This window comes from Mesoplodon mirus (genome assembly GCF_964341445.2).
Source record: "Mesoplodon mirus genome assembly, chromosome: 18".
Taxonomy (NCBI): Eukaryota; Metazoa; Chordata; class Mammalia; order Artiodactyla; family Ziphiidae; genus Mesoplodon; species Mesoplodon mirus.
Genome location: NC_138994.1, coordinates 15,555,093 through 15,576,075, shown reverse-complemented (window position 1 = coordinate 15,576,075; position 20,983 = coordinate 15,555,093). Strand labels below are relative to the sequence as shown.

At 53.7% G+C, this 20,983-nt stretch overlaps 1 protein-coding gene across 4 annotated transcripts in view; it reads right to left on the bottom strand.

Annotated features, from left to right (window-relative positions):
* Positions 1 to 1,684: 1,684 nt before the first annotated feature.
* USP36 (ubiquitin specific peptidase 36) overlaps positions 1,685 to 20,983 on the bottom strand; it is a 37,345-nt gene continuing 18,046 nt past the window's right edge. For all 4 annotated transcript variants that reach the window (XM_082605503.1, XM_082605502.1, XM_082605504.1 and 1 more), the window contains exons 7-21: positions 20,203 to 20,270; positions 19,668 to 19,738; positions 18,956 to 19,038; positions 17,676 to 17,787; positions 15,336 to 15,476; positions 14,668 to 14,768; positions 13,572 to 13,710; positions 10,762 to 11,427; positions 10,034 to 10,164; positions 7,872 to 8,459; positions 7,269 to 7,462; positions 5,405 to 5,506; positions 4,577 to 4,692; positions 4,061 to 4,212; positions 1,685 to 3,834 (exon numbers count right to left, since the gene is read on the bottom strand). In XM_082605503.1, coding sequence (XP_082461629.1) covers positions 4,081 to 4,212; positions 4,577 to 4,692; positions 5,405 to 5,506; positions 7,269 to 7,462; positions 7,872 to 8,459; positions 10,034 to 10,164; positions 10,762 to 11,427; positions 13,572 to 13,710; positions 14,668 to 14,768; positions 15,336 to 15,476; positions 17,676 to 17,787; positions 18,956 to 19,038; positions 19,668 to 19,738; positions 20,203 to 20,270 — 2,644 coding nt within the window. In that variant the 3' untranslated portion in view covers positions 1,685 to 3,834; positions 4,061 to 4,080. The remainder of the gene's footprint in view (positions 3,835 to 4,060; positions 4,213 to 4,576; positions 4,693 to 5,404; positions 5,507 to 7,268; positions 7,463 to 7,871; positions 8,460 to 10,033; positions 10,165 to 10,761; positions 11,428 to 13,571; positions 13,711 to 14,667; positions 14,769 to 15,335; positions 15,477 to 17,675; positions 17,788 to 18,955; positions 19,039 to 19,667; positions 19,739 to 20,202; positions 20,271 to 20,983) is intronic.

Sequence of the window (20,983 nt, the reverse complement as noted above, 5' to 3'; positions counted from 1 at the left end):
CTGTCAACCCCCCATTCACAGCCTCCCCTCGTCCCCTAGGCCACCCCAGGCAGAGCTGGCACTCCCTCCTCCTGGTTCCCACTGGAGCCAGCAGCTCTGTGCTTGAGACCATGGGCTGCCAGGGGGAAACCTGGCCTCATTCATCTTCTACGCACCCAGAACCATGTTGCTACTGAAGGGAACCAGTAACAACACGGAAAAGCTATGGTCTTGCTTGTATGACCCCCGTGCCCAGATTTGTAGCGGATCAACTCCAGCTGCCTCCCAGCCTGTGATGCAGAACCTCTGGACACAAGTTTGGCTGGTGAGACAGGCCCATGAACTGCATCAGTCATCCCAAACTCTCTCCCACCTGCCAAGCACCCCCTCTGGTTTGGGTCCAGCAGATGTCTCACCTCACCTGTTCTTACTTTGCTGTCCTCATTTTGAGCTGTCTGGCCAACCCCCCCCCCGCCCCCCACAGTGACTGGAATAGAGAGTCCCCGTGTCTGAGGGGCATGTTTGGGTGGGGCACTGTGGGGTATCACTGAAGGGAAGGAAGGGGCAAGGAGCCACGGAGCTCGGGCACCAGAACCCACTCAACGGAAACCTGCCTTCGCCTGGGACTGCACTAGTTCCTGTCACCCACTCACAGGCACGGCTCCTGCCACCTGTAACCTGCGGATCACGGAGCGCTCTGCAGGGACCTGTGCCCCCTCCTGGCCTTACCCCACTTCCAGGACGTGCGGTATCAGCCAGACCCTGCCCCTCCTGTTCCCGTCAAGCCTGACAAGAGCTGCAATGTCCACATGAGTCCAAATTACACTCTGTACCAACACTGAATTCCAGTCCACACAGGAGATGAGTTTTCCTCACCACGGCCTCTGGCATGTGGCCGGAGCAGCAGCTGGGCGTGCTCACTCAGGTCAGGGGAGACTGAACAGGCACTGACCACATCGCCGTGCCCTACCCACCGCTGCACACAAGCCAGGCTCAGGAAGGGGTCCCCAAACCGGAGGCCTTGGTCGCCCCTGCCAACTGTGAGGAAAACTCAGTTTAGCAAAACCTACGATTTCTCCCTCATCTTTCCCTACAGAAATCCAACCATTTGGTTCAAAAAATTTTCAAACAAACCTCAGTGGAATGATACTGTTTCCAAGTTTCAATCTGGTGCTCATTGAAATTCACCCTCAAAGCTCAGGGAGTCACTTCAAAGGATTTCTCCCTTCTTAAATTCAAATAAATGTATGTATTAAGACATTCAAATAAACCTCTTTATTTCCCTTTTATTCTTTTTTTTTTTTTTTTTTTTTTTTTTTGCGGTACGCGGGCCTCTCACTGTTGTGGCCTCTCCTGTTGCGGAGCACAGGCTCCGGACGCGCAGGCTCAGCGGCCATGGCTCACGGGCCCAGCTGCTCCACGGCATGTGGGATCTTCCCGGACCGGGGCACGAACCCGTGTCCCCTGCATCGGCAGGCGGACTCTCAACCACTGCGCCACCAGGGAAGCCCTCCCTTTTATTCTTAACAAAGACCTGTTCTAAGCTTTGCTGCACAGACTGCTAAAGGCACCTGACTCCCACTCACAGACAGGTGACCAGAAAGTGCCTGAGGCCAACCTCACATGCAAACTGGGACAGCAGACTGGGGTCGGGGTGAACCTTTTAAAAGTCAAAGGGAAAGAAAAACAAAGACACAGGCAGGACTCACAAAAACTCCTTGTTTTATTGCACCGAGATCTTGACAACATCTGGGGCCCCTCAGCCCCTGGAGCGGAGGTGCAGGTCACGTGCTGTGGGCTCGACGCGCACACGGGGCCGAGGTGTGAGCAGGGCCCCAGCCCCAGCCAAGGGTCAGGGAGTGAGAGGACCCAGGACCACTGGGAGGGGTGACCCCCCAAACATGAAGTTAAATTAAGTTCTAAGTCAACGAAGTCTAAGAAGCTTTAGTTCTTTATACACGTACACCTAGGATCTGGACTCGTTTTCTGGGCCTATCCTTTCCCTCCCAGTTTGGCCGATGATTCTCCGTGGGATGGGAGGACTTGTCTACTTAACAGTGATACTTAAATGCTGCAGGGTCAGGCCAGTGCTCATCCCTGCCCAGAAGAAAAAGGGTACGTTCTCCTCAGGAAAAGCCTTTGTAATTATATAGTGGAGAAAGGAAGAGACTTGTTTGGAGAAGAGGGAGAGAGAGAAAGGAGATCAATTCTGTGCTAACAAACAACTGAATTTTTCTTCTTTCAGCTACAGAACATGATAAAAATATGGTCGGGGAAATAGTTCACGCAGGAATGGATGTCAACATCTCAAGAGAGAAAAAAACCCTGCCCACGGAGGCACCTGCCTTCCCTCCTGAGATGACAAATGACAGAGCCACAGGGCACTGGGGTGGGCCCCTCAGCTTTGAGCAAGGTGTGGTTGACATGCAGGAATCAGTCCTCTGAAAAAGACAAAAAGGCTCCCGGGCCAGTCCAGGCAGAGCCCGGTTCCCATCTGCTGGGACCAGAGCAGCCCCAGCGCAGGACACTGGTATTATTCTCCCCAACTTTTTAAAGAGAAATACAAAAACAGGAAGAAAAAACCATAAAGAACGACCCACATGAAAAAATTAACATAGCTCCCCGTATAAAAAATGTAACACTTTTTCGATACCACCAGGATCCCCCAGGCCCCAGAACAAGCAGCAAAGGGCAAGGCTCCATGAAGAAGAAAGTGGGGGCCAGACAAGTGCATTGGGCCTCAGGCCGAGGAGACCACTCGAAGGACAGGACCAGGCATTGGTCCACTCCCACACGAAGTGATACCGAGCGGAGAGGAAGCGTGGACATGCGCTGAGGGATAATCTTCAGATGTACTTCCATACCTTCTACCCCTGGGACATGCGTCCTTTTTCTGGACAGTATCACCTCACTGAGGATTTCCCATATTTATTAAATTATAAGTTCGCAGGCACAGCTTGAACAAGATAAAAAAGTGATCGTGATCTTCTCGAGTAATACAATCATCTAAATTCAAAAAGCACTCACAAAATTGAGCAAATGAAGCCAGTATTTGCATATTAGGGAGAGGAAACATATTGCTGATGGAAGCCACAGGCCTGGTCAAAAATAAATGTTTTATATCAAGTAGTAAAATAAGCGGAGAATCTACCCCAAGACCACCACCTCAGTAAGGACCCCCGGTTACTGCAGCTGCAAGGGAGGGTCCAGCAAAGCCACCTCGGAACAAGTAGCAGCCTGAGGAGCAGATGTGTCGGCACATCTTTTCGGCCCCCAACCTGCCCCACTACAGCCACCTGCTCTCCGGAGAGGCTCTAGAGTTTCTTGAAAGAGAGAGGTGCACTGGCAGGGCTGCCCGCCCCGCAATCCCACAGAAGGGAGAGGCAGCGGCGTGGGGCCGGCCCGGGGCACCGACTCTCTGAGGCTGGACAGGTAAGGCATACAGAGCCCCCACCTGAGGAAGCGGGAGGCGCACGATGAGCTGGCAGCGCCAGCCGCCAGGAGTGGGGGATGGAGGGCCCGTCGAGAAGAGCAACTGGCTGCAGGCTGTCATCTCTGGAGCTCGAGGTCACACTGGGAAGGCGCAGCCACCGTCCTCCCCGCAGCCCCAGGACAGCATCACAGGGCACTCAGCCCCATCCCGGGTCCCGGTTGCTGTGCTGCCCCCTGCTCTAAGAGTCCCCGTGTCTGTCACAGTGCGTGTTGTGTCACCAGAGGTCCTGATCCACAGAAGCCCGGGGCCTCTGCGGGCCGTCCCCCATGGCAGGCCTGGAGCCGACAGAGCCAGCAAGTCCTCGGCAAGTGGCTCTTCAGTCCAGATGGACGGTCCCCAGGAAGGGACCGCGTCTCTGGAGGCTGTGAGGCAAAGAACATCATTCTTGAGGGAGAGAAACGAGACCCCAGGAGTCCCACCACCACCCCTGGAGAGCGCGTCCAACACAGGCAACGCCACTGACACGAGATGGAGCCTGGAAACAGCCTGGTCCTCAATCTGCGAGTGACCGGTGTGTGCACACCACACTCCACACCGTACACACCACAGCCCATGCACGACTACACACACACACACGAACAAACTGACCCATCCTGACAGCTGCAAATTCAGCGGCGATAGCTGAGACTGGAAGCCTTAGCTGGATGAGTCACAGACCAAAAGTTCCGTCTACTCTGAAGTTTCTGGAAGGCGTTGAAGTTTCTTTTCTTCTCTCTCTTGAATTTTTTCAATTTCTTTTCCTATGACAAGAATCACAGTGTCACAATTCCCAAAAAGGGCTCCCCCAGGTCCCGGTGGCTCCTTTCCAAGTGCTTACTACGTGCCAGCACGAGTCTCAACGTGCGACCTAAACTAACAGATTGACTCTCCAGTGACCCACGAAAGGTGTCCCCACGACCCCCACCTCACTGACGGAGGAGCAGGAGCAACTGGAGGACACGGGCTTCCTGAACCCGGGCAGCGCGGCTCCAGCCTCGCCCTCGGCCACTCTGCGATGCTGCTGCCCCTTCAAACAGCCCTGAAAATCCAAGGCCTCCCCAGCGCCCTCCGAGCCGAGCTACTCCGCGGCGCTCCATCCCCGCCAGGCGCCACCACGCATCATACCTTCCCTCGGTCGAACTCTTCGTCCCAGTCGTCAATGACTGTGGCCATGCGGGCCAGCCTGCTGTCCTGAATGGCATCCTGACTGACAGCTGACACCTCACCGTCCCACGTCAAAACTGCAAGACAGACACTGGCATTGCGACCTGCGTGGGTCCCGGCTGCCCTGTGCATTTACTTCAAGGGTGAAGTTTACAAACTAGGCTGGTCTACTCCTAATTATTCAAAAAGTTTTGAGTGCCACCTTTTGGTGAAAATGGATACACAGAGAAGGGAAAGGGGGGGAACAGAGTGGTCTCCGGTGTGTAGGCCAGTCAGTGATCCTGTCACTTAAAGGCAAACACTGTTAACCCCGAATATTTAGTTCTTTTTAAGCCCATGCCCTCATTTGAGAAACAAAGATCTTGCGTTCTTTCTCCGAGTCCGAGCTAGAAAAATAATGTTCTAAATAAAAACTTACAACGTGAGTGCTGGATGAGTTTTTCGGTCTGTTGCCTTCCCCGACTCTGGGATTCTAACGCTCTCCCTGGCTGGCCTGCCCTGCCCTGCCCTGCCCAATCGCGCACACTCCGCCCTCTCCCCGGCTCCCAGAGCCCAGCAGGAAGCTGCTCTGGATCCCCACCGCAGACAAAACCCGCCTGCAGGGTTCTTGATCTGCATGCAATGGCAGTGGGGTCAGAGAGGGTACAACAGACATGTACATTCCTCTTCCCATCTTCAGAGCCAAGCAATTCCTATGCACAAGGCTCAACACAGGAGGTCTTTTTCAGGCCCCTCTACCTCCTCCTAAGCCAACTGCAGAAGACAGAAGTCTAGGCTCAAAACCAGTACCTCTTCTCCCGTAAGCTTTATCAGATGAATATTGGAGCAATTCCTGGACCACATCAGATTCTCTCTCTCTGTCCCAGGATACAAGAGGAGCCTGTCCCAGCCCTGCAATCAGAATAACATTTACATACATTAAAAATAAACCACCGAGGAAACGCTCACAACACCTCTTATTTACAACAGAATCGCAGAACTTACTAATGACAAATTCTTTAAAGAATGTGTAAAAGCAAGCTCTTCCTTCCTGCCTGCCTGCCTGCCTGCCTGCCTGTGACAAGGGAGTTAACGATTATTCTTTCTCAAGAGAAGAGGTTATTGGTCCAAAGCAACTCTGCAAAAGATGAAAACCTGAACACCGAAAACAAAACAAAAAACCTACAGGCAGCAGTGAGCCCTGGGTCTGAGGGAGGAAGGGAGAGGAGTTCCGGATGGAGGCTCCTCACCTGCAGGGAAGGGGCAGAAACCCGGAGCAGCGCGAACTGGAGGAGGTGCCGCCGCCACCAGCACCACCGCAGCTTCGCAGGGCAGCTCCCACCTCCCTGCCCCGGAGAGCCTGGCCAGCAAGGACATCTGCACAGACAGCACTGGCCGCCCCTTATCAGGGCTCTGGAAACGACGCCTGAGCTGCTCCTGGCCTCTGCCCAGTCCCCCTAACCACCCGGAACTGTCAGAATAGACTCACCCCCCTTAACACAAGCCTGACCTCATCTCTCTGGTCCGCCAATTTGGCAATGACCTGGTGCCCTTCAGGTTCAGTGCTCTGAGCAGGACGGCGTCCACTGTCTGCCCCCGACCTGTCCCCCACCCCCTCTCCAGCCGCTCCTCAGCACAGCTCGGGCCCGGTGCTCACGCAGAGCCACCTGCAACCCAGGCTCTGGCCTCTTTAGGGTCACAAATGCCTGCCCCAATTCTGGGATTGCGAGCAAACACACGGGGCGCTGGGCGTCCCTGCAGCCCTAGCACCTGCCCGCCGCGCACTTCCTGCTCTGCACTGGGCAGAGAGGCCTGGGGCGTGGCTGCACCTCCCGCTTGGCTGACGTGCTCACAAAGTGACCCCGTCTGATGACAGCCAGTCTCTGCAGCCTTTTCTCCAATGACACATGGGCTGCCTGAAGTGGCCATTCCTCACTGCCCAGCAGTTAGTGCTTTTGCTGTGTAATTAATGGAATTCCGTGTTTATTCATGAATTGGTTTTCCCGAGTTTGATAAACTACAAATCCATCCCTGGGAACCAGTGTGCCCCCAAAGCACAAACAGCAGACCCCAGACGATCCGCCACCTGGGGGCCCCTTCCTGAGGCGCTGAGGACCTTCGCTCCCCTCGTTTAACAGACTCACTCCACCAGGAGAGCCTGGTGAAACGAGCTGGCCCACTAAGGAAAAAGAAAATGAAACATGAACGAGGCGCTTGGTGGAGGTCTCAGCCCAGGCACGGCCACAGCACACAGAACCCCAACAGCAAAAGGCCACACGATCTTCAGGAAGGCCGGCTACAAAGAGAGGCAGAGGGAGGTGAGCTTCTGAACCCAATGCTGCAAGTTCAAGTGGCAAAGAAAAATGCCAGGCTGGGCGGCCCAGGAGTAATTCCAGTGGGAAGGTTTAGATGGGAACAGCCCTGAACCAGAAGAAACACTGTGCTCACAGAACGTGTAAAGTTTACATGTACCCCATCTTTTCCTACGGGGTAGTTCGGGCTGAACGATCTGCCAGGTGAGGAGGTCCAAGTGGGCAGACAGCTGGCACGAGGGCAGAGGTAAGAGGTCTTCCAGCAGGCCCCTCCCAATGTACCGCACCTGCCTCTAGACGCACAGGGCAGACTGGCTCCCACCCCCTGCTCCCCTGGCGTCCCCTCCCGGCCCAGTGCACACCTGTGGGGCTTCCGGGAGCCTGGCCATTCACAGCTGTCCCTGGCCTGCTCCCAGGGACTACAGGGCCCCTCTGGCCCTCAGACTCATTCTCTTCTACTTCCTGCTGTGACTCCTGCTTCCTTTTCTTCTTTTTCTTTTTCCTTGATGATGCTGCAACAGTCTCTGGCTGGATGACATCTGAGGAAGAGCAGCTCCTAGGAAGTCAGAGTTGACAGTCAGCTCGTAGCAAACTGAGGTCCAGATACCCTGTGAGCTTTGGTGCATGCGTCTCAGCCCTCCAGAAGAGCCCCCGGAGACTCCACCCGAATCTGACCAGGACCTGCCCACGGCCACAGTCCAGAAAAGCACACAAGTGTGTTTTTAATCCGAGGCAAGTCCCACAAGGTGGACGACAGGACCCCAGCGCAGCCCGGCCCAGGTCACCTGACCTCCCAGCACCTATGGGGCTGGCCAGGTCCGGAACGCTGTTTCCACTCGCCACCCGCCTGGGACACCTGACGATACAGTCACGTCCCAGAGGGCCGGGCAGTGCCTGTATTTCCAAACAGCACCCACTAGGAGTGGACTGTGTGTGAGCGGAGGTGCAGGGCTCCTTGCTCTCACCCATGCCGAGGTGGGTGGTCCCGGCGGAGGCCGTCTTCTCCGCCAAGGCCCTCAGCTCCCTTCCTCCTCCTCTTCCTGCGGCTCACGCGGGGGCCGTCGCTCACGCATCCCACGGGCCAGCCGTTCCCCGGCTGCTGTCCGCCCTCTTCCTCCAGTCTGCCCGCCGGCGGCTCCGCCCGACCCTCCTTCCTGTGCACGGGGCTCCAGGGCGGCCCCGGCGTGCGCCCCGCCTGCAGAGGGGAGGCGTCCGTGTCCCCCGTGTGCTTCCTCTTCCTCCTCTTCCTCTTCCTGGAAGGCCCTGGAGGGGCCGCCACAGCCATGCAGGTCTCTGAGCCCTGGCCCTGGGTCTCTCCCACACGGGTCTTCTTCCTCTTCTTACAGAGACTCTGGGGGGGCTCCCTGGCCTCTGGCAGCTGGTGTGAGGGGGCCCGGAAGCCCCCGTTGACCTGAGGCAGGGGGGCAGAGGAGGGCGAGTGGCTCTGTGGGTCTGATGTCCCGAGAGGCAGGGGGCTGCTGGACAGTGACGGGGAGTGGGGGCCAAGGGGGGGCTTCAGGTGGCTGGATGGTCTCGGAGCAGGTGACACAGCCCTGTAAGGACAGTCAGGTAGTGAGGACAGGCTGAGCTCTCCCTGCCTGCCCTCCCTCGGCCCCTTCCCTCTCAGGTCAGGATTTTAAAAGACTTTCGCCTGTAAACCTCAGATATATGTACATTTCAGCAAATGTTAGAAAATACATGCTAACAAATTCAAATCTTAAGATCAAAGTTAATAAAAATAGTTACATATCTCTTAGTTTCTTGTCACCAGGCAGTTCAAAGTACTTTTGCAAACCCTAATGTTTCAGATTCTCAATACAAATGTGTTGGGAGGAAACCTCCACTAAGCAATAAATGTCCAGCCTCCGCAAGTATCAGGTGTCTGAGCACAGGCGGTGAGTCTTACAAGAAAGGCAGCTATGAGCCTACGCATCTTCCACTATTACCCTTCAAGGATTTTCCTCTGAAACTTGGGGTTCAGGGAAATCAGGGAAACAGACTTTCCAGTCAGATGATACAGCAAGACAAGTAAAGGGCAGGATCTAGAGCAAATCAAGTGAGACTCTTGGATCTCCTCCTGCCAGCTACGCGAGCTTGGAAAAGTCAACTTTCCACTCTGGGCCACACTTTTCTCATCTGTGAATGAGTGACAATAAACCCATCTCCAAGGGTTGTTAATTAACCAGGACTGTCTCAACATCATCTAAGCTAGACAACAAACTCTGATGGCAACATACAAACTGCACTACTGCATCACGCTACTCTGCGTTTTCTGGAATTAAAAAGAAAAAAAAAGCTATATGTCAAAGAAACAAAGAAAAATACCCAATAAATGTCTTGGACGTTTAAGGACCTAGCATGTGCAAGACCCCCGTGGCCAGGACTGAAAGCGGGAAGGGGGCTGGACGAAGGGAACAGCGGGGCCCTGAACGAGGAGGGCAGGGAGGGCACGTCGGCGCCACGGCAACGCCAAGCCCGCCCAAACCACCCCATGGCCTCGCGCCCCATCTTCCTTCCCTCCTTCCTCCCTCCCCAGCTGCCAAAGGCCTTGATAGCCCCTCAGCCCTCAAACAAGCCATTTATCGGTAATTCTGGGCCTTTGGCCCTGGACTCACAAAGGAACACGAGCACCCCTGTACGGAGAGGGCCAGGAGGCGACAGCCCAAACCTCCGGAGGGGCATCTCCGCAAGAGCCTGAAAAGCTCCCAAAGAACCTCGCCTCCCACAGCAGCCTCCGCAGCACACGGGGGGCACCTGAGCCCACTCGGGAGGCCCTCAGGGCCAGGGTAACAGACCCCACCCCACCCGAGATAAGCCAGGGAGCACGGCTGGGAGACACAGCCAGTGCACAGGACCCCGAGCTCACGCAGGGTCTGTTCGAATGCCCCACCCCTTCCACTTCAGGGTCCTGTCACGGGGCTGGGGGGCCGTAGGCAGATCAGCTCACAGCACACACATCACCACGAGCACGTGGCAGACGACGGAAGATGAAGACAGAGTAAAAAAACCAGGGCCTGAGAGACCAAGCTGCCTCTGCCCCGCCGAAGCCCCTTCGGCAGGAGGACAGATGAGACACCGGGCAGACCTGTGTGCTGTCCCCACGGGGAGGAGCGGCCGCCCTGCTTACCGGATTGTACTGACAGGCCAGGTGGAGGCGACGACGGGGTGAGTGGGTTTCCAGGGGGAGGTGAGGTCGGAGGATGGAGAGAGGGGAGGTGGACGGAGGTCATTGCCGGTTGCCCTCCGCAGGGTGCTGGCCTGCAGTTATTGACATAAATAAAAACTTGGTGCTCTAAAAAAGGTTGCCGTGAGTGAAGAGAGAAAGTAAAAATAAAGTAAAAATAAAATAAAAAATAAAAGCCCAGAAAGAAGGATGAGAGGACAGAAGAACAAAAAAGGGGGCGTGAGGGGCGGGAGAATGGTAGAAGAAGAATCAGAAGTGTTTTTGGTTAGAAACAAAAAGGAGAGAACGAAGGAAGTTTAAACAAAAATCTCAGTACGACAATTACGTCACGGAGCTTCGAGGTGCACAAGAGGTGCCAGTCAGCCCGTGTCCCGTGCGTCCCCGTGCTCAGAGCTCCCTGCCGGAGCCCGTTCCCCGAGGCTCCCTTAGGACATCTGTCCACAGATGGAGACAGAGGACGGCTGTGTGGCCCTGACCCTCTATCGGCCACTGGCCTCATCCAATGACAGAGATGCCACAACCTGCCCGCGCCTGGACAGCCCTCCGCCACCTAGGGACGCCCAACATCTCAGCTCCTCGGGCGGCCAAATGCCCCCGTGCTGCCGCCCCACCCCCCAAACTACAATCGAACCGGCTCCCCAACCCCGACCGACACCCTCCCACACACCCACCTTCCTGGCAGAAAGGGCCAGCTTTTTGGCCGGCGGAGGAGACATGGTGTTGGCGGGCTCGGGGGAGGCGCTGCTTAGGTCGGGGCACTTGGCCTTCACCAGCTCCGCGTCCTCTCGGGCCGGCAGCACCTTGGCAGGGCCGGCAGAGTGGGTTCCCTGAGAATCGTCAAGAGGGGTGGCTCCACTCTGGGGGGCTGGGGGGGGCCTGGCGGGGCCACCACCAGCAGGGTGCTCAGGGCTGGAGCCCCTCCTCTCGGCGGCTGGGCCCTCATCACCCACCTTGGGCCCAAGCCCGTTGGCGGTCCTGGCGGCCGGGGGCCGAGGTGAGGTAGAGAGGGTGGCCCTGCCGTCCCAGGAGCTGGGCCTGCGGCCCTCACACCTGCTACCACCTGGCTCGCCGGTGCCGGGGGGCCCCGGGGAGGTTTTGAGCGGTGGGGAGAAGTGCTGCAGGGGGGCTGGTTTCTTGACTTTCTTTCCAGGCTCATCCAGAACAGTCGGCACGTGGGTAGGCATTTTGCAGAGTTTGGGGGAAGGGGACCCCAGGGGTGGCTTGGGAGGAGTGTATCCATTCTGAGACTTCAGGCCCGACACAGGGCCATTCCTGGCAACGGGCACCCCGAGCTCTTCAGGGGTCTGAGGCTTCTTCATTGTCACAGGGTCTGGTCTCTAAAGGGGAGCAAAGCAGAGGAGGCGGTCAAAGCCGGAGGGAGCACAGCCGGCTGGCGGGGCCCCCACAAGGGGGCAGCAAGCAGGGGCTCTGAGGGGCAACTCGAGACAAATTATTTACACGGACACACGATACAGATACCGTTACTTCTTTTCAGCATCTTTGGAGTTGTGCACGTATGGGTGTGCCTCTTTATAATTATCTTTACTACGAAAGCAGTACATTTTCATCGAGATTTGAGAAATACAAAAAAATATAAAGGGAAAAAATTTACCAAGTCCCATCACCTAAACATAACCCTCCATTAATAGGCTGGTGTCTTCTCCCTTTGGTCTTTTCTTCTGACACAGGTGCACAGGAGCATCTCAGTATCACCATATGCCATTATCACCTTCATACTCTGGCCCATCAACAAAGGTCTTTATTGTTTGACTAGCGACCATCTCATTGCATGAAGAGTTTATAGACTAGACTGGCTCCAGGTCTCCCTGACATGACCACTAAGGTGCTAATTGCCCCATCCTTCTCCATAGCACCATCACAACTGGGTCTATGCCACTCACTCACCGAAATGCTCCCCGAGGCCTGCTTCGGTGCTGTTTACCATGACACGCCACCTCCACCCCCAACCAGGTCAGGGTCTTAGAGACTATGTGCTGAAGGAATGGTCAAAAGACTGAATCTTCTTCTGTACTTAGTACTCCACGCTAATTTTTTAGAAATGGGATTATGAGGCTGTTAATATTTTCATCAATTAGGATGCATACTGCCACACTGCATTTACTGTACTCTTGAGCCGGCAACAATTTTTTCCCAAAATACTTGCTAATTTGATACTACTTTGAATCACTTAAACATCCATATCCTCTGCACAGGCAACAGAGTGACTTTAAGTCACTTAGGTCATTATTTCTTTATTAGCATTCTTCCTGAAAGGAATACATCTTCCCACTGTGCTGCAAAACCTGTGCACTTGTTGAGCATTTAAGAACTTATACAATGTTGCTTAGAGTAAAATAACTTTTGTGCAACTGCAGTGTATTTGGAAAGTTATTTTCATGATGAAAACACGCAGGGTCAGTGAAGAGGCCTTGCGGTGGCCTGACCAGGGGGCGGGGTGGGGTGGGGGGCAGGGCGGGGTGGGGGCCGTGCTCGCCCTCAGGCGCCCCCACGCCCATCGCTGTTCCTCTGAGCAGCACCCAAGGCTTCCGGCTTTCCTGCTCTGGCCACAGTGACCATCACCTTTGCAACCAGGTCATGGCATGTCACTGCTACGTCAACTCCAATGCTTCTATTTCAGCTTCTATTTTCTTGAATGTTGGAAAGGAAACAGATTTGCGTAAATGACTAAAACCCCTGTAGACATGTGAAGGCCCCAGCAGCCTGTGTTTGGATTTGATCTTCAGACTGAAGGGAAAGGATCACAGAAGTAGTCAACAGAGAGGGCCGTTCTATTTTTGAATTATGAATTACGTTATAAGGAAACTGCTATTATCTTGTTAATAAAACTGAGTTCTTAACTTTTTTTAGTACAGAATTTCAAATACATATAAAAGTAACTTCAAGGGTATTCCTTAATTGTTAACACGTTACCACATTAGCTTTCCTGCTCTCTCTCCTGTATATATATGTGTGTATATATGTGCATATATATTTTCCTAACTATATGAGTTAAATTTTAGACACGACGTCCTTTTACCTCCATATACACCCACGAGTATTCCTAAAAACAAAGGATGTTCTTTTAGCATAACCACCATATAATTATCAAAATCAGAAAATTAACAATGGTACAAACTACTCACATTTTTAGTATTAAAATGTGGGGATAAAATATTTTTTTCCCAGATGCTTAAGGCCAGAGGTTTGCTCGGGGAACCTGTCACTGCACTTCTGCGTGGCAGCTGCTCTAAGTCTTGATTTGCTGAGTCAGGTTTTCTCATCACTGTCCCCTCTTCCTCCTCACCACTGTTGGCTCCGTGACCCACTTCAGAAAGAACGTGGAATACAGCAGGACTGCTGTCTGCACTCTCCTTCCATCGGGCCGAGCTCCCCAGCATGAAGAGGTCTGGGGGCTCCACGATCCCGAGAGGCACAGGCACGAAGAACGGCAATGACTACATCAATCCCCTTAAACAAGTACCTTTCCAGTCACTGATGAGGATGTGGTCCCATTGCTGATATTCTTCCTGGTGTGGTCTGGAACCACCCTGGGGTGGCTGGGAAGGGAGGAGGCTGTCCTGCAGATGGAGCCCTCAGGACTCTTCTTAGAGCCTGGAATCCTGTCAAAGGAATAGAACAAAGTCAGGGAGTGTCTTACTAAAGCTGCAGAGGCTTTACCGAAACTGAGTGTGAGAAGGAATCAGAATACAGAAGTCAAGGTTACAATTCCATTCCAAAAAAAAAAGGGCAGGCAGGGAGTTCCCTGGTGGCCTAGTGGTTAGGATTCCAGGCTTTCACTGCAGTGGCCCAAGCTCAATCCCTGGTCTGGGGACTGAGATCCCGCAAGCCACGCTGCACGGATAAATAAAAAAAGAAGGCAGGCAAAGGCAGAAAAACAGCCAGAGGGAACCATGACTGTCCCAACGTGCTTCTCTGAAGCTGACTTTGCCCTTAAACCATGAGAACTTACCACGCAGCCTCAGATTCTGCTCCATGTAAGCAGAGAGCAAATTACTCAGTTCTCCCGAGATTAGAGTCTCAGTTTATCAGAGAGCCATCATCCTGGAGCAGCAAAACACCTCCCTTCTCCTCATCCTCCAGGTCGGTGACAATCAGTACCAAGAAGAGGCACCTTCCAAAGGCCTACACCCTCTTGACTACTTAGCCTCTACCCTCTGACAACCTACCTCACTGCCCACCGTGATCACTTTCCCCACAGAGGAAGGTCTGTACGCCAGCCGATAGCCAGATGGAACGCATCTAATTTGGGGCAATAACGTAATAGACAACCTTCCAATTTACATTCAAAGTCACCTCACTGTGGGGCAGATGGGACTCCTGCTCTGACCTTCCCACAGGCTCTGGCTTTGACTCAACAGCCAAGTGGACGTGATCTAAGTGTCCTTCCCAGTGGCCACTCTCCACTACACCTGACTGGTAGGAGGAGAGCTGCTCCTAGAGCTTCCCTCCTGCAGAATTCCAGTCACTTTCATGCAGAGAAAGGCCAGGGAGGCCGGTCGGGGCGAGAGCAGAGTGAAGGCGAGCGCTCTGGGGGGTTGGGGTGGGGAGCCGGTTACCGCAGGTAGAAGAGGACGTAGGCCTGCTGGTTCAGAACCACCTTGATGTTGCTGGAGTGGACAAAGGAGTCGTTCATCTGGTACCACTGTCCATTGCTTGCCTGAGCAGCGCAGGGTGTGGACGAAACAAAACACAACGATCAACACTTCCGCGATCTTTACTTTTAACAAGGGAAGGAAAAAACCTTTTAGCTGCCAAATGTATCCCAGTGCTGATGAACTAACTAGCAATGATTTCATAAAATGTTAAGTATCTCTCTAACTTTGAATGTGCCCCTGAGGGTGCTGGAGTCCCCCTTCCTTCCTGGCACCCCAAAAGATGCGAGCTTTCCTTGGCAGGTCTGCTCAGCACAGCCTCTCCCACCAACATCTGGCCTTCCGAGACTTCTCCAGGGGTCTAAGGACAGGGCACTGGCAGCAGCCCCCCTCCAGTGTCTCATCGCAAGGCCAAGAGTGGGACAGGTTTAAAACACGTCTTTGCACTCCACAAAGAAACAACAACAGGACCCAGACACAACCACAAAACACGGCCACTTTCCACAGAATAAACATTCTGCAGAGGTCACATCTGGACTTGTGCAAACAGGCACTGCAAACCTGCCCCCCCCCGGAGGTAGCACGCGTACCACCACCTAAGACAGCCTGACACGAACACAGGAGCCACTGACCTTCACGTAGCAGTAATAGTGCCCGGCGTGGCAGCTATAGCCCGAGTGGACCAGGACAGCATACAGCCCGTACATGACAGGCTCACCATTACTCTGGGACATATACGGACGGATGTTCAGGAATTCCGGATATCCCACATCCTGTTTGAAAAGCCAAGGGAAAGGCAATTACAATTCATCACTGGGAGTAAGGGTCACCTTGCCCTCTCCATCAGCTGGTCTTTAACAATGTGGGGCAATGGGCACACAGCAAGGCTGAGGCGGGAGCCTCCCTTAGTCAGTGATTTAAAAAGAAGCAGAGGGCTTCCCTGGTGGCGCAGTGGTTGAGAGTCCGCCTGCCGATGCAGGGGATACGGGTTCGTGCCCCGGTCCGGGAGGATCCCACATGCCACGGAGTGGCTGGGCCCGTGAGCCATGGCCGCTGGGCCTGCGCGTCCGGAGCCCATGCTCTGCAACGGGAGAGGCCACAACAGTGAGAGGCCCGTGTACCGCAAAAAAAAAAAAAAAAAAAAAAAAAGCAGCAGAAAAGTGCAGTCTTTCTGTGGGAGTTTCTATGAGAAACTCTTACTTTATTGTCCTGACAAGTGGTTATGGTCTCCTGTCTTGGCCGTGCATCCAAATTAGCTCTCTCACTACCTGGGTCCCACGTGTGAAAGGAGAAGAGCTGTTCATTCTCCTCCCTGCCACCATGCAGGAACACTGCAGGGGGAGCACAGGGGGACAGCGCTGGGAGTCAGGGCTTCAGGAAAACAGGTGCTGACTCCACATGGCCAACTGAAACAGCAGGTTAAACTTTTAACAGAGTGGCTCAGGACGAAGGTCATGCCATAATTTATTTTAGAAATCAACAATTTTTCATAAGAAAATATTATCAAACATGATCTTTGAATGATACAGATATAACATACTTGCATTTCTGCCTGTGCACATACAGACTTTTAAAAAAATGAAGTACAGTGACTTCCCTGGCAGTCCAGTGGATAACACTCCACACTTCCACCGCAGGGGACACGGGTTCAATCCCTGGTCTGGGAACTAAGACCGCCCCCCCATGCCACACAGTGAGGCCAAAAAAAAAGAAGTACGGTTTACACAGAGTGAAAATAGGAGTACAGTTTGGTGAGTTCTGACCAGTGTACACTGATGGTTACCTACACTCCATTCAAGAGACAGACACGGACCCAGAAAACCCCCTTCTGTCCAGTAAGTGCCCCCATCTCAAGCACCCACTGTTCCGAGTCCCACAGCCAGTGGTTACTTCTGCCTGTTCTTGGGCTTCATACAGTTGGTACCTGTTGTCTGGATCAACAGAATGTCATGATATTCACCGACATATCTTTTCCTGTCTATTGACAATCTCAAAATCTCAAAAGCCAACACACCCAATAGGCTCAGGAGCCCCAGTCCAATCTTGCTAGACATGGGGCTGAAATCAAACAGACCAATGTTTCTCAAACTGTGTCCTAATGGAAAACTAGTTCCAGGAGATTTTATGGCGGAACGTGAGACCCTCAGGGCAGAAGCAACACGACCTCATTCAGCACTGATTATCTCCCGCTGATTTCCCAGTGCCTCGCATGGCATGGTGCAATGTAAGCCCAAGTGTTAGAATGGAGGAATGAGTGACTCCCTCAGTAACTGAGTTTAGAAAATTCCTCATAGTAAATTCCCCTTGGAGATTCAAAATACGACACAGCTTAATAAAGGCTCTGAGAAGGTCTGCAATGAAAAAGAACTATTTTAACTTGGGCTTGGTGTTTCCCAAACTCGGGTGAACACAGAACACGGAACACTTTTCTTCAGGGTACCATACTACCGTTCTGCAGAACACCAGTTTGGGAAATGTTGACCTAACCACTACCACTGCCAGTGAGAAGACTGAAAGCTCAGACAAGTGCCTCACCCCAAACCAAACAGCTAGGCTCTACCAACCGAGAACACATCTCCATCCAGGCCCTTATGAGACGAGGCATCTTCTATTAAAACACCACTGTGCAAAAAAGTAAATTATTACACTCCACAACAAGGCACAGCATGCAGCTGCACCTGCTTTAGAGACAAACAGGACATGGGAGATGGGAGCTGCAGAGCACAGTGTCCATCACACTGATTCTTGGGCCACCCAGACCTTCTGTAGCAGGAACACCCCAAGCACAGGAAGATGCTAGGAAAAAAAAAAATGTTCTTGAACTTGACTGCATAATGATCATTTAGGGATTTTGCAAAAATGCGGCCTCCTGGGCCCTGTCTTCCAGGGATCTGAATCCACTCAATCTGGAGTAGAGCCTGGCATCTTTCAAAAAGCGCTGACCAAGCAGCCTGGGCACTGTGAGCGCTCACCTTGGTGATCTTCCCCCCACTGAAGTTGGCGAAGCGCTTGAGTGAGAGTGTCAGGACGTTGGACGTCCTGTGGATGGTGAACCGCTTGCTGGCCGGAACCTTCTTCTTGCATCTGCGAGGAAGGGGAGAGGAAGCGCTATCAGCTCGTGCTCTGAGGACTGCTGTCCTCACACTAGGTTAGTATCAGAATGTCAGGAACTGCACTTTAAATAAGGGGTCTTCTTTAATGAGACTGTGCCCTCTGCACCCCTAAAAACTAATCAACGCCACTTAAGGAAAGGAAAGCTACGGCAGGGCACCCAGGACTAGAGAAAAGGTGGAGATTCTAAAGCAAAAACGAAGTACTTTCCCGGGGAGACTAAAGAAGATGCATGGAAAAGTAACTTTGGGCTAACACAGGAAAAGCAAATTTGAGCAGATGTGGCCAAGAGATAAACAGGCAGGCAGGAAATCACCGAAAGCAAAGCCAGAAGACAAGGAAATGAAGGGGGAGAAGACAGAGGCAAAAGTGAACAGCTTCTAGAGCCAAAGGCGGTGAACTGAGAGGGATAAAAAGCGGGGTTGAGGCACAGAATCGTCCACCTGAAAAGCACAGTGAGAAAAACTTTCATTAGTGATTACAGCTTTTAAATGACCTGGATATAAAGTAACACACCCACACACTGAGACTGCACAACCCTAAAGAGGACGAGGTCAGTCACAACTGCTGAAATGGAAAAATGCCAAGGACAATTCAAGTCAAAAACGGAAGCCACAGAACACGGCTTTTCGAGGAGGCAGGACGGCCTCCGGAGCAGACGGCCATGTCCAGTCACTCCACTTCTGTGCCTCAGTTTTCTCCTCCTGTGAAATGGGAGTAGTAACAGTCCCTGCCTCACGAGTGAGTGCACACCAGGCCCTCAGAACAGGGACCAGCACGGAGTAAGTGCCACATAATAAACAGCAGCTATGACAACCACGGCTATCCCTCCATCTGTGTTGTTTAAAGGTTTTCAGTTTTAAGACACATCTACGCCACTCAAGAACGTGGACAGTGATTGGGAGTTCCCTGGTGGTCCAGTGTTAGGACTCGGTGCTTTCACTGCCGTGACCTGGGTTCAATCCCTGGTCGAGTAACTAAGATCCTGCAAGCCGTGAGGCGCGGCCAAAAAAAAGAAATGTGGACAGTGGTCATCTCTGAGGGCGAGAGGGAGGGAGGGGAGGGCAGCCGTGTCAGGTTAGGTGACATATTTTCTTTCTGGCCGGCTTGATCTTTTTGCCACGAGCAAAATGAAACTTACTTCGCACACATATAGGCGTTCTCTCCACTCAGGACATCTGGTTTCACAAAAAGTTCCAGGGCACGCACAATATTTGCAGCTTGCTGAGAAGGACAAAAACAGGGAATAGAACAAAGAGCGGAAGAAAAAGGCTGACTCTCCAGAAATGCCAAATGTAAGGTCTTTTTCAGGCTGACGCAGCAAATCACAAAATTTCACTTGCATAAGAACTGGCCTGCTAGCTGCCACCTTCTGGGAGTCAGAACATGGCAAAGGAACAGGGAGTCAGGCTGTTACCCCTCCTCTGTTGACGAGGATCACAGCCCCGGGGGTTTACCAAGGCCTCAGAGGGTCCATTCCAGACCTCAGGCTGAGGTGAGCTCAACTTCTGGAGAGTCAGAGCAGGGAGAAAGGAAGGCCGCCCCGAAATGCGCAGCCTCTGTGTGAAAGCTGCCCGCAGCACACCGGACCTCCCTGCTCAAGCCCTGCACTCAGTGTGGCCGCTATTCATGCCTCAGGGCACAAAACCGCATTATTTTCCCCCTTCTTTTTGAAAAAAATAGAACACGCAGAGGGAAATGGCTAGGAAGAAATACATGAAAATGTAGGACTCCAAGTATTTCTCTCCTCATCTACCTGGATCACATGCCCTCATAGGTTCTTGTTCTTTGGGTTCTTTGCCCCCTGGTCTCCCTGTCCTAATGCAAACGAAACAGCACGACAGGGTCTATACCCGAATCTCCAGCGCCACATCCAAGTAGGGGTCGTAGGTGTCCGAGACGCTCTTGCACACGGAGCACTTCACTGCGAGAGAACAAGGGGGGCAGTGGGGTGGGTGCAGGGCCTCCAGGGCACCACCCCCGTTTCCAAGTCTGAGAGCTGGAGGCAGACCACCAGCTCACCAGCCCCCTGAAATCTTGGGATGGGAAGTGCTCAGGAGGAGATGAGGGCAAACCCCGAGGTGCCTTCCCAGCCTGGCCAGCTACCCCAGGGGTGCTCACTCCCACCCCAAGGGCAGTGGCCACATCTGAGCAACTATGGAGTCTGAGGAAAAGGAACACCACCCGCATCCACGGGCTCCTGATGCTTTGCTCCAAACCCCCTCCCAGGAACGGGGCCCCCAGCAAAGCAGCAGGCGGCGCTGCGGTACACAAACCAGGCTGTAGGCCTCCTGGGCCTGGCGGGTCAGCCTGGGTGCCAATACCAAGCATTCCTAGTTAATACTCTAATCCCCAACAAGAAGGGGCAGAGAACGTTTCTCCACTTACCTCGCGATCGGAGATAGCCTCCAAAAATCTGATGGACCAAAGTCGTAGCCTGCGTCTGACGATCCAACCTGCAGAAGGGCCATGACCTTCAGGGGGAGGACAGGGGCCAAGAAGCGGGCCGGCAGCTCCGCCAGCCCCTGTGCCGTTACCCGCTCAGTGCGAGGATGGGAAAGGTCCCACCTGGTGAGTGGCAGCTCCACCCCGAGGCCTCCGCTCGTGCTGACCCGTGTGGCCTGCTCCCCACAGCAGCCGCCTCACCTCCCACGGCACGGGGAGCAAGAGGCCGGATGGACCTGTATGTCACCCCACCCCCGGCTCAACCCTCCCCGCTCCAGCTCAGCCCCGCAGTCGCTCATGGGCACCGCACACACGCACCTCTGGGGAAGGGGAGCACAGGGTGAGCAGGGACAAACTCCCCCTCTGAACCCTCTTAGCAGGACAGCAGTGGGCACGGGCATGGGCTTTAGGGTCCGGCAGACCTACATTCAAACCCCCAGCCCCAGAGCTGCGAAGCAGAGCGCCAAAGAGCACCTAACGCGGCGCCTGCACCCACAGCAACTCACGTAATGAAGATTCTGGAAACAATATCCTACGTCTAGCCGCTGCTCCTGGTTTCGCTTGCAGCCCATCGAATCTGACCCACTCCCTCTGCAACTGTCCTGAGTCCCCGAGACCTCCGGGACACAAACGCAGCTGACCTTTTGGTCTTTTGGGCCACAAAAACACTACGTGGCAAGGCCCATTCCCTGCCGGGAAGAGCTTCCCCGTGTCCACCCAGGCC